Source organism: Arachis ipaensis, chromosome B06 (assembly GCF_000816755.2).
Source record: "Arachis ipaensis cultivar K30076 chromosome B06, Araip1.1, whole genome shotgun sequence".
Taxonomy (NCBI): domain Eukaryota; kingdom Viridiplantae; phylum Streptophyta; class Magnoliopsida; order Fabales; family Fabaceae; genus Arachis; species Arachis ipaensis.
Genome location: NC_029790.2, coordinates 29,060,920 through 29,071,143, shown reverse-complemented (window position 1 = coordinate 29,071,143; position 10,224 = coordinate 29,060,920). Strand labels below are relative to the sequence as shown.

The 10,224-nt window shown below is 36.6% G+C and overlaps 3 protein-coding genes across 7 annotated transcripts in view; 1 reads left to right on the top strand and 2 right to left on the bottom strand.

Annotated features, from left to right (window-relative positions):
* Nucleotides 1-3,316, top strand: part of LOC107648702 (phosphatidate phosphatase PAH1) — a 6,393-nt gene extending 3,077 nt beyond the window's left edge. For 3 of the 4 annotated variants that reach the window (XM_016352525.2, XM_016352524.2, XM_016352523.2), the window contains exons 5-10: nucleotides 527-611; nucleotides 1,309-1,395; nucleotides 1,620-1,692; nucleotides 2,559-2,602; nucleotides 2,677-2,805; nucleotides 2,891-3,316. In XM_016352525.2, the coding sequence (XP_016208011.1) occupies nucleotides 527-611; nucleotides 1,309-1,395; nucleotides 1,620-1,692; nucleotides 2,559-2,602; nucleotides 2,677-2,805; nucleotides 2,891-3,049 (577 nt within the window). In that variant the 3' untranslated portion in view covers nucleotides 3,050-3,316. Of the gene's footprint in view, nucleotides 1-341; nucleotides 495-526; nucleotides 612-1,308; nucleotides 1,396-1,619; nucleotides 1,693-2,558; nucleotides 2,603-2,676; nucleotides 2,806-2,890 lie in introns of those variants that run through there. The other variant, XM_021104347.1, reaches the window with a different exon arrangement.
* LOC107648704 lies at nucleotides 4,900-5,650 on the bottom strand (the record flags this gene model as incomplete). Its single annotated transcript, XM_016352526.2, has 2 exons — nucleotides 4,900-5,112; nucleotides 5,372-5,650. Coding segments are annotated over 2 exons (318 nt in total), but the record flags the coding sequence as incomplete, so codon positions are not given.
* Nucleotides 6,275-9,766, bottom strand: LOC107648705 (ankyrin repeat-containing protein At5g02620). Of its 2 annotated transcripts, XM_016352528.2 has the most exons (4): nucleotides 9,394-9,765; nucleotides 8,671-9,109; nucleotides 7,936-8,345; nucleotides 6,275-7,404 (listed from the first exon to the last, which is right to left on the bottom strand). In XM_016352528.2, the coding sequence occupies exons 2-4, from the start codon at nucleotides 8,960-8,962 to the stop codon at nucleotides 6,544-6,546; spliced, it is 1,563 nt and encodes a 520-aa protein (XP_016208014.1). In that variant the 5' UTR covers nucleotides 8,963-9,109; nucleotides 9,394-9,765; the 3' UTR covers nucleotides 6,275-6,543. The 2 variants fall into 2 exon arrangements, with proteins under 2 accessions (XP_016208014.1, XP_016208013.1); XM_016352527.2 differs by having other exon boundaries at nucleotides 8,671-9,766.

Sequence of the window (10,224 nt, the reverse complement as noted above, 5' to 3'; positions counted from 1 at the left end):
TCTTTTCTCTTCTCTCTTTCTTAATTGGACATTATTTTATTTTATGATGAAATCTTATTATGGTCATTGCAAATTTTGATAGCTGTTGATGCTAATGAAACTTTTTACAACATGAAGAAAAATGTGAAAAGGGATGCAGGTTCTAGTTTGAAACATGAAGTCTTAAATTTTAAGTTGTCTGTTAGTCTTAAATTTAGAATGTCATTTTAATGAACCTAAGCATCTATTATTAGTTTGCATGCATACTATACAAAATTTCTCATGATGATCCTTTCACTTCACTAAATAGTGAGAAGTATTGTTGTCTTCTTTATTGGTGATTCACTATAACTTTTGTCCAGGCCTACATTATGTAGATTGAAAAGCAAAAGATATTACATGATTGCCTTTCGCTATTTTTTCTATAACAAGAAAAAAGCTGCTGCAAGATTAGAGGGAAGAGTTTCATTATGGTTTCAGAATCACCATTAACCATCAACATCTTAATTTTCCCCTTCTTTTCTTTCTACCATTTATTTCCTTTCAGGTCTGATGTTTTGGGGCAGTTCATGCCTTTAGTTGGGAAAGATTGGTCACAATCTGGAGTGGCAAGGCTTTTCTCAGCTATTAAGGTATTTGTTAACTTCTAGATATATATCAATCAAGTTGGGGTATTGCTAATGTCAAAATTGATGAGGAAAATTGCGTATGGTTATGAAGCAGGTTGTATAAAAGAGGTAGAATCAAATTACTGCGTATCTGTTACCACTGTTTCCTTTGCTACCTGCTCTTATCAGCTGTCTCTTAACTAGAGTTTTGAGTTACTTCTATTTACTTATGGTTATTCGTTGTTATGGCTGAGATTTACTCTAGATTGGAAGCATTTGTATTGGTGCACCCACAATTTTTAGCTAATACTCACCTTGAGAGATATTATGCCAATATACATATAAACAAGTTTTGATTAGGAAGTCAAGCATTGCTATATAATCGAGCCCAGAGTCTGGTCAAGTCTGGACTGTTTTGCTATATGATCAAGCCTGTTTGATACGAAGGTTCTTGAGATGATGGCTTTTTTTGTGTCTAACAGAACTGATACTAATTGTCCATGGTCCATAGTCCAGTTGCATGCTCTACTTTTTTTTGTTTCTTTTGTTTCCTTGTTTCACCTTGCGCTCTTCAACAAGCTTGTTACATAGTAATGGTTGTCAACTTAACTTTTTCTTCTATCAAATGTAAATGCACCCTAGCATGGTTGATGTTATTATCTATCTATTGTTTCATTGAATTGAATCTCAAATCTAATGCTGGATACTGAATTTATGTTAGGAAAATGGTTATCAGCTGCTATTTCTGAGTGCTCGTGCAATTGTCCAAGCTTATCTAACCAGGAATTTCTTGCTTAACCTGAAACAGGTATTGAAAGTTGAAATTAACAGTTTATTTTCAATTGTAGGTTTATTTATTCTTTCATCCAGGAATCTATTTATGAGATTTTCTTATGAAGGGTTTTGTTGGTCTTAGAATGCATGAGTAATTAAGTCCTCATCTGTTTATTTATATAGTGTTTTTTTTTTTTACAGCCTTTCGTCTTACCTTAAAAGGACATCATTAATATTAATTAAGTTGAACATTTTCAGGATGGAAATACCTTACCAAATGGACCTGTTGTTATTTCACCTGATGGATTATTCCCTTCACTATACCGAGAAGGTGAGAAACCTTTTCGTGTGAAACTCATTATGGCTGTGATCATGATAATTGATAATAACTCCTCTTTCTGCCAATGTAGTTATGCTTAATGTTTACAACTACATTCTTGTCATTATTGTGAAGAGATGCATACTGTGGTTGTCAGTATCACTAAGTAGAAAGTGTGTGTTAGATAAAATCATAGTTTCTGTTGTGATTGAAGAAGTCATATAGATGATCTAAATGCTTGATTTTGTATAAATAAACTACTTTCTGACTACCTTTTTTTCATCTGTTTCTGTTAAGCACCAAAGGGAAGAAAACAAGAAAAAAAGGGGGGATGGAAGCAGTTAAGTCAGTTAGAGAGGAGAGTAGTAAAATAGCTCCTTTACCTTCTATTACTGTAGAAGAGTGAAAAAAAAAAAAAAGAGCGCTGAAAATGACAATAGAATGGAACCAACTAATGTAACAATAGGACAGCAAGAAAGGTTAGTGGAGAGGACGTCAGAGGAATGAATTCTGTTATAGAGAGGATCAAGAGTATAAATAGAAGGAATGAAGGGATTCAAGGGGGAGGGGGATTTTAGACTGGGCAGGAGATTAGGAAGGTGGTAGCCTCTCAAATGCTACCTTGTTTTCTATTTTTCATAATTGGTTCTTCAATGAATTCATCAAGAGACTCAGAGAGTATCACCTTGATACCTTCCAACTTCTGTTTCTCATTTCCTTCTACTCTCTTCCTACTCTCCCTTCTTAATTCTATTCTTCATATTCTAAACTGATTCTATCTCTGCTGCCTAGACTTATAATTACTGCCCTAATCTTACAGTTTCGTTGCTTGTATATCTGACTTGTTATGTTGTGTTTGTTTCCTTCACAAATGGAAGTGATAAGAAGAGCACCTCATGAGTTCAAGATTGCTTGTCTAGAGGTAAATTACCAGAGCTAGAAACCTTACCAACAACATTATATTACACATGTTTTCTGATGAGAATTGATTTGCAGGATATCAAAAGACTGTTCCCTGCTGATTACAATCCATTCTATGCTGGATTTGGCAATAGAGACACAGATGAACTTAGCTACAGGAAGATAGGGATTCCAAAGGGCAAAATATTTATTATTAATCCTAAGGTGTGTGATTTGATGATTTCTATTAACTAGTACTTTCTCTAGTTATAGCATGTTATTAATTTGATGTCTGTATGAAAATGAACAGGGTGAGGTAGCAATAAGTCAAAGAATTGATTCAAAATCTTACACATCATTGCACACCCTTGTCAATGACATGTTCCCACCTACTTCTTTGGTTGAGCATGAGGACTTCAACTCATGGAATTATTGGAGAGTCCCTATTCCAGATATCAATGACAATTAGTATAGGGTATAAGGATGTAAATGGAAATACTATACGTTCTTCCTTCTATTCGAAAGTATCCTTCTCCTATAGGGATTAGGGAAATTCTTTGATGGCATAGAAATTAATGTTAGAGTCAATCCTCAAATATTCATTCATTTGGTCCACCTTAAGCAATAGGTTGTGTCACTAATCAACCCAATTGTAGAATTTGTGGTTTACATATTGTACCATATCAGGTTTTTTCGCTTTTTTGCCCCTTAAATGAAATGGCTCTCTTTATATAAACTTGTCTTTAAAGTTAGCAAGGGAAAATGAAAAATAAGGTAAGCAAGGAATGGAACGGGTATGTTCGTCCTTAAGCTTCAACTTTCATAAAAATGTAATGGGAAATAGTTTTGTATTTGTTCATTTTGAAGGCAAGTTATCTAAGCTTTTTCCCAACATTTATCATGCTGTGGTGTAAATTAAGCAACCACCTTAAACAACTACTCGACTAAGACCCGTGCATAGTGAAAAGCTAAATTAATTATATTATATACTATAAATTTAAAAATGTTATATTATTTGAAGAGTTTCTTCCATATTTGCTGTGAAGTGACCGAAACTGATGAGAGAAGAGAGAGAAGAGAGTGAATGCTTTCAAAGGAAATAAAACCAATCACACTTAATAAAAATCCACTTTCCTCTTTCATAGTAACATGTGAAGCAATAATAAAAAGGTGAGTTCTATAGTGTCTTTGTTATGGTGCCTAAATTGTCTAACTTTCCTTTTAAAGTAAAAAATAAAATGTTTAAAATAAAAAGTAAATCATGTAAAATTTATTAAATATTATTTATTTACCTTTTTAGTAACTTAGGTACAAAGTGATAGATACCATAGCATTTACTATATTAGAATGTATACCTAATAAATAGATGTTGTGTCAAAGTTGAATGTGTCGGGAAATGTTTTGGACAATTCATTTAAGAGATTAAAAAATAAAATAATAGTAGTAAGAGAGAGTTATTGAAAATATGTTTAAATTGACCAAATAATATACACTTTAAATATTTGTAACTGAAAATTATTATTGTTATAATCTTAATGTAAATAGTAATTGTATATCATTATTACTTTTTTTAATTCAATTGAGTAACAATAGGTATTGAATTTAATTGATTAAGATGATTAAAGTTTTGTACCATTACCATATAAAAATTTAGAGTAAAGGACATTTTCGTCCCTGACCTTTTTTTTTGCGGACATTTTCGTCCTCAACCAATGGAAAATACATTAAAGTCCCTGACCCCTGAAAAATGTAGACATTTAAGTCCTTCCGTTAAATTCAGCCGTTTGCACTGGACGGAAAAGGCTGAGCTGGCAGAGGTGGCGATGAGGTGACACGTAACGGAGGCCAGGTGGCATGGAGCATTTCGTAACAGGACATATAAGTCCCTGGAGACAAAAACGACGCCGTTTTGTCTCCTCCCCCAATCTTTCAAATTCATCTTCTCCAATCTCTCGTCCACACAGAAACGGCAAAGTGGGTGTTGTGGGGGTGGGGGCAGAAAGGAAGTTCTTCCTTCCATGGCATGTGAAGGGGTATCATCAAGTTGGAGAAGAGGTGGAGGTCAGGTCGGCTCCATCCGCACCGTAGGGATCTTGCCCAAAATTCAGCATTGGGATTGGTTGCCGTTGACATCCGCTTGCCTCCTTCTGGGGTGCTTGACGGAGCTGATGCCGGTTGTTGACTACCGTTGTCAGTTCTTACTCGTTCATGGATCCCAACCAATTGAGGCTTTGCCTCTACCACCGCACCTTTAAGAAGTGTATCAACAAATATTAAAATTTTGAAATGAACAAGAACACACCAATTATTGGAACCAAATTAAAGTCCAAAAGGTTAACTAAAGACTCTTCATTCATATGAGCTATAGTAGCCGCCAGCCGAGTTTAACACATCAGAGTAATATACCTAGTTACCAACCCTAAGAAAAAAAAATATCATTTTCACTTATCATTGATCGTGTCTCCTTGCCAAATAGCACCTAAGGCCAGCACTTCAATTGAGGCCATCCAGAAGCATTTTGAACATAAACAACTGAAACATGACAAGCAAGTATGGATTTTTATTTTTTTATTATTTTTTTTTAATAAAAAGGGCTTATAACAAACACACAACTGAAGCAAAGGGAAACCAGAAACTCAGAAACACCCAAACTTCAACAATACCGAACAAAATTGACGATAATGACTTAACTACAGAAAAAAAATGTTTATTATTATTTAATTCCCAAAGTTTCAGAAATAGAGAACTGTGGGTGAAGCAAAAAGACTGGAATTTAGATCGGAGTGTTTACTTCGGAGAATGCATCGAATGCAGAAGGAAGACCGCTAGCGGAGGAAGGTTGGGGGCGGTCGAAGATGGATCTGTCGCCCAGTGATGGGTGGGACGCCGCTGAGGGTTCGGCAGCGACGGCATCGTGGTGGGCGGCGGCGGCGTCGTCGGAAGAAGAATCATGGAGGTGGGGGTGATCATCTTCTTCTCCACCTCTTCCAGCTTGATGATACTCCTTCACATGCCATGGAAGGAAGAACTTCCTTTCTGCTCCCACTCCCCACAACACCCACTTTATCGTTTATGTGCGGAAGAGAGATTGGAGAAGACGAATTTGAAAGATTGGGGGAGGAGACAAAACGGCGTCGTTTTTGTCTCCAGGGACTTATATGTCCTGTTACGAAATGTTCCATGCCACCTGGCCTCCGTTAGTGCCACCTCATCGCCACCTCTGCCAGCTCAGCCTTTTCCGTCCAGTGCAAACGGCTGAATTTAACGGAAGGACTTAAATGTCCACATTTTTCAAGGGTCAGGGACTTTAATGTATTTTCTATTGGTTGAGGACGAAAATGTCTGCGGAAAAAAAGGTCAGGGACGAAAATGTCATTTACTCAAAAATTTATTATCTTTTATATTACAAAATTGTAAAAAAGCCATCTATACAAAATTGTTGATGTGACAATCATAAAAATCAATATTTATTTTTTATGTGATAAAAATAGATAGATAGATGCTTTACAAATATATCAACTGAACAAGAGATTAGTCACCAAAAAAAACTGAACAAGAGATTCACATCCTTAGTTACAACTAATTAATGAAAACTTTCAATTGGAAAATTTGAATTTCTGTTTTGAATGTAAATGTTGTGAAATGTTCTGATACATATCCATTTTTTAATCCATTTTCACATGCAGTCACCTGATTTGACAGTCTCTCACATAAAATCATTAGTTGATGTCGAAAAAACAACATAGATTCACTAATTCTATGCAAATGAGTATGTTTCCAACTCAATACCTCGGATGATAAATTACATTGGTATGATTACAAATCTTTGCCTGTGTTGTTCCAAAGGCATGCTTTTGCAGCATTAATTCATGTTTGCTTTTACTAAGAAAACATCTGAGTCTATGTTAGTATAGTTAGATACCAAAAAGGAAAGTTTAAGGCATGGTACAGATAGTCTTGTCTTTATATTGCATACACCGTCTTATACTCGTTCTCCGATGGCGACATCATTGACATGGATAATGACTGCCTACTGCTCATTGTTGTCCGAAGACTTCGCAATCTGGCAGCCTCGAGTCGGTGAGCGATCACCCAATAACATAGTGTTCCTAGTGTAGCTGCCATAATCACAGTTCCTAGAGCTGTTGCTGCTATAGCCAAACCTTTATTATCCCCCACAACGATGTATGACATTGCAAGGAATGACACAGAAATTAGCACACAGGCTAACCACATCAACTTGTTTATAACGGCCGTCATTTGTTTCTTCGCTTTCCTCTCGATGACAACCACCGATGTTTGGACAACCACAACGGCCAATGATATGAAGAGGGCGAGAGAATCAAAGATTATGAATATTGTGAACTCGATATTGGGAGCGATGTATACCTCCCCAAGAGACAAGCTGGGAGGACGGTCACTTGGGTTCTGAGGATACTGGCCTGGAACATTAAATATGGCTGCAAAAGCAACTGTTGCTATAAGGACAGCAACAACAGTGTTGGAGTTGATTGCATTGTTAAGTCCCTCAGCCTGCATTTTATTGATTCGTTTCGCTATGCCTTGCATCCTTCTTTGCGTTTTAAATGTGTGTTCCAGCTGGTTATGAACCCCACTTTTGATGTCGCTCACAGTTCGTTTGAGCTCGAGGGCTGTGTTTGTGGCAGGTGACTTGATGGACTTGGCACTTTTAGCTCCCCGAACTTGCAGCAAGTTGGCAATGTCCTTACGGTTGTTTTTCTCGGCAGTATCCAGCGCAGTTTCACCAGATTTATTGATAACATCAGTGTTTATTTCTGGGCAATCTAGTATCTTCTGAACAATCTGCAAAGATTATCAATAGAATGCTAAGAGAAGTTTGCTTACAACGGTTGCAGGACCCAGTCAACTGCTTATGATGATGTCATATCAGGATATTAAAATTTTAAAACAAGGTCAACAAACATTACTAGGGAAAAACAAACACCAAAGTTTATGTCATCGTATTATTTCATTTTCACCACCCATATGCCGCAGTCCACAAGACAGCAATTGCCATATAAAACACTAGTAGTGGCACAAAGTGCACTTTTCCCTCAAAGTGCTTACTAGATTAATTTAGAGGTAGGGCTATGAGCCTATGACTGCAGCTGCCCTCCTAGACCCTACAGTAGGAGTCGTAGGCATTCGGTCGCTCTTTATGCTAGTTATCAAATAAAATAGACATACTTCTGAAGTTCTTTGAATATCATACACAAAATTAACTTGAGAAAATAAGTTTAGATTATGCTCTTAGAAGATGATGGAGTCTGAGTCCAATGGAAAGCCATATGCTCACTATCTTAACAAAGCGAGAACAGGAAAGTGGTTTTTTACCTGTAGGCGACCCTTTCGGGTTGCAATATGCAGAGCAGCGTTTCCCTTTGCATCCACCATGTTAACCAATGATGTGCTTGATTTCAAAAGTTCATCCACCAAGTCAAGGTTTTGTCCTTTCACTGCCATATGGAGTGCTGTCTGCCCCTTCTTATCAACTCTTGTTGCGAGTTCTGGTTCTCTGCTCAGAAGGGCCTTGATGACCTCAACATGGCCGTTCCTTGCAGTAGAATGCAACACAGTTTTCCCATTGCTTTTCGCAATACTTATCAGGCTGCTACCCTTTTCAAAGAGAAAATTTACTACCTCAATATATCCTTGTGCTGCAGCTGTGTGCAATGCAGTAGTGTTTGACATATCAACTGTCATTGAAACTTCGGGAAAGGCTTCCATGAGGACCTTCAATATCTCTACAAACCGGAAGAGAGAAGAGGAGTCAGAAAAATTCCAAACATTAGATTAATGATAAATTTGTAAGTGTGATGATCAACAAAAATAAGAGTCAAAATGTAAAACCTAGAAAGCTAGCAGATGTAAAAGAGTTATGGCTAATTTGACATAAGAACTCAAATTGGAGAGAAATAATATGTGTAGTTCTATATCAACAAATCCTAAGAAGCGAACTTTCTTTGAAAAATTAACCAAAGAGTTATTATAACATGTTGCACATCATTCATCAAAATGAAGTGAAATAACTGTAAGCTCCTACGAAGTAAAGAGAATTAAGACACTCACCCAAGTTCCCATTTTTAGCAGCAATGTGGAATGCATCAAATCCGTTCTTAGCTTTGAAGCCGGCCAAACCAATATCATGATATTTGATCAATTCCTTCACTATATCAAGATTATCATTTTCAGCAGCAACATATAAGGCAGTTTCACCAGAGTTATTTGTCTTTGAGAGCAACTCCTTCAATTCCTCCTCTCCATTCTCAGAGATGATTCCCAGCACCAATTCCATGTTTCCAGCTCGGATTGCTGAGTGCAAGGGAGAATCACCCCGGATACCGGTCAATTGTTTCTTCATCTTCTCTGGAAGGTATCTTTAATCTTCAATACTTATAAGATGGATGTAACATATCAAGTTCACATTCCTTAAAACATATCTAAGATACAATTATTCATTGTCTCCCTCATATCACATCACTCAGCCATTCAAAATTTCTGGCCACATCTGCATTCACAATTCAGGACCCAACCAGACTCTTAATACAGATTCAGCATAGGCTAAGAAACAAAAACATGGGTAAGCACTAGGAACCCAAAGTGTTCCAAATTCAGTTTTCATGTATCTATTATTACTTTATGGTAAAGAGCAAAGCAAGACATTAATTCAACAGATGCACACAATTATTGGGCAAACATTGCTTGTTGATCTCCTTAATTTCTTTTTTATTTTGGAATAAATTGGCAAGTATTAGTTAATGGAATTGGGGGGAAAAGAAGACATGAACTAACCAACAATTGCTGAATAAGACAGCAACAGCCTAGGTTGAGCCTTGAGAGTTGGTGTTGCTAAGATCTAAGTTATAGAAACCGAATAAGAAAAGAGTATTAAACTAAGAATAGCAAGAAGAGGAAATGAAGAATGAAAGTAGCGGGAAACCGAGGTGTGAAGAGGCAGAAACTGAATCACACTCGGTCCCCTCCTCACTCCTTTTCTGGGAGCACTATTCGTATGCTTCAAAAAGAGAGAAAAGAAAAAGAGCAACCAAAGAAGAAGAAGAAGAAGGTGGTGTAGGTAACGCGAAGAACACCATAAAGTTGGGTGAGTTTGAAGGTATGAGTTGAATGGTGATGATTGGTTTTTGTTTTCGATTTATTATTTAATAATGTTTGACGCACATTTTTCCACCGAAGATAAATAAGAGGAACCCGTGTGCATTACTAACTAACTAGTAATTAACTTGTCTCTTTTTGCTGATTTACGATTTTAGCACAAGTCTTGTGTGTAAGAAATCTCACTTATCCTTGCCAGTGAAAAAGAAAAATGTTAATTACATTTCTTACACCCTTCTCTTTTTTTCTTAAAAAAAAAATCGTTTTTGTGAGCCTAAAGTGGCAAATAGTTTTCCATGATTCATCCCAATATCCCATGCACACGAAATACGAATAGTTGAATACGATTCTCAATGGTAAAATCATCATGTAAGTAAAAGTCATTCTATAACAATAAATAAATAAATAAATAAATCCGGAAAAAAATCTGTAAAAAAACTGTGAAAAAACCGGAGGAGCTTGCCAAAGATGAGGCCATACGGCTCGCCTTTAGGTGTCCTCCTCGGGATA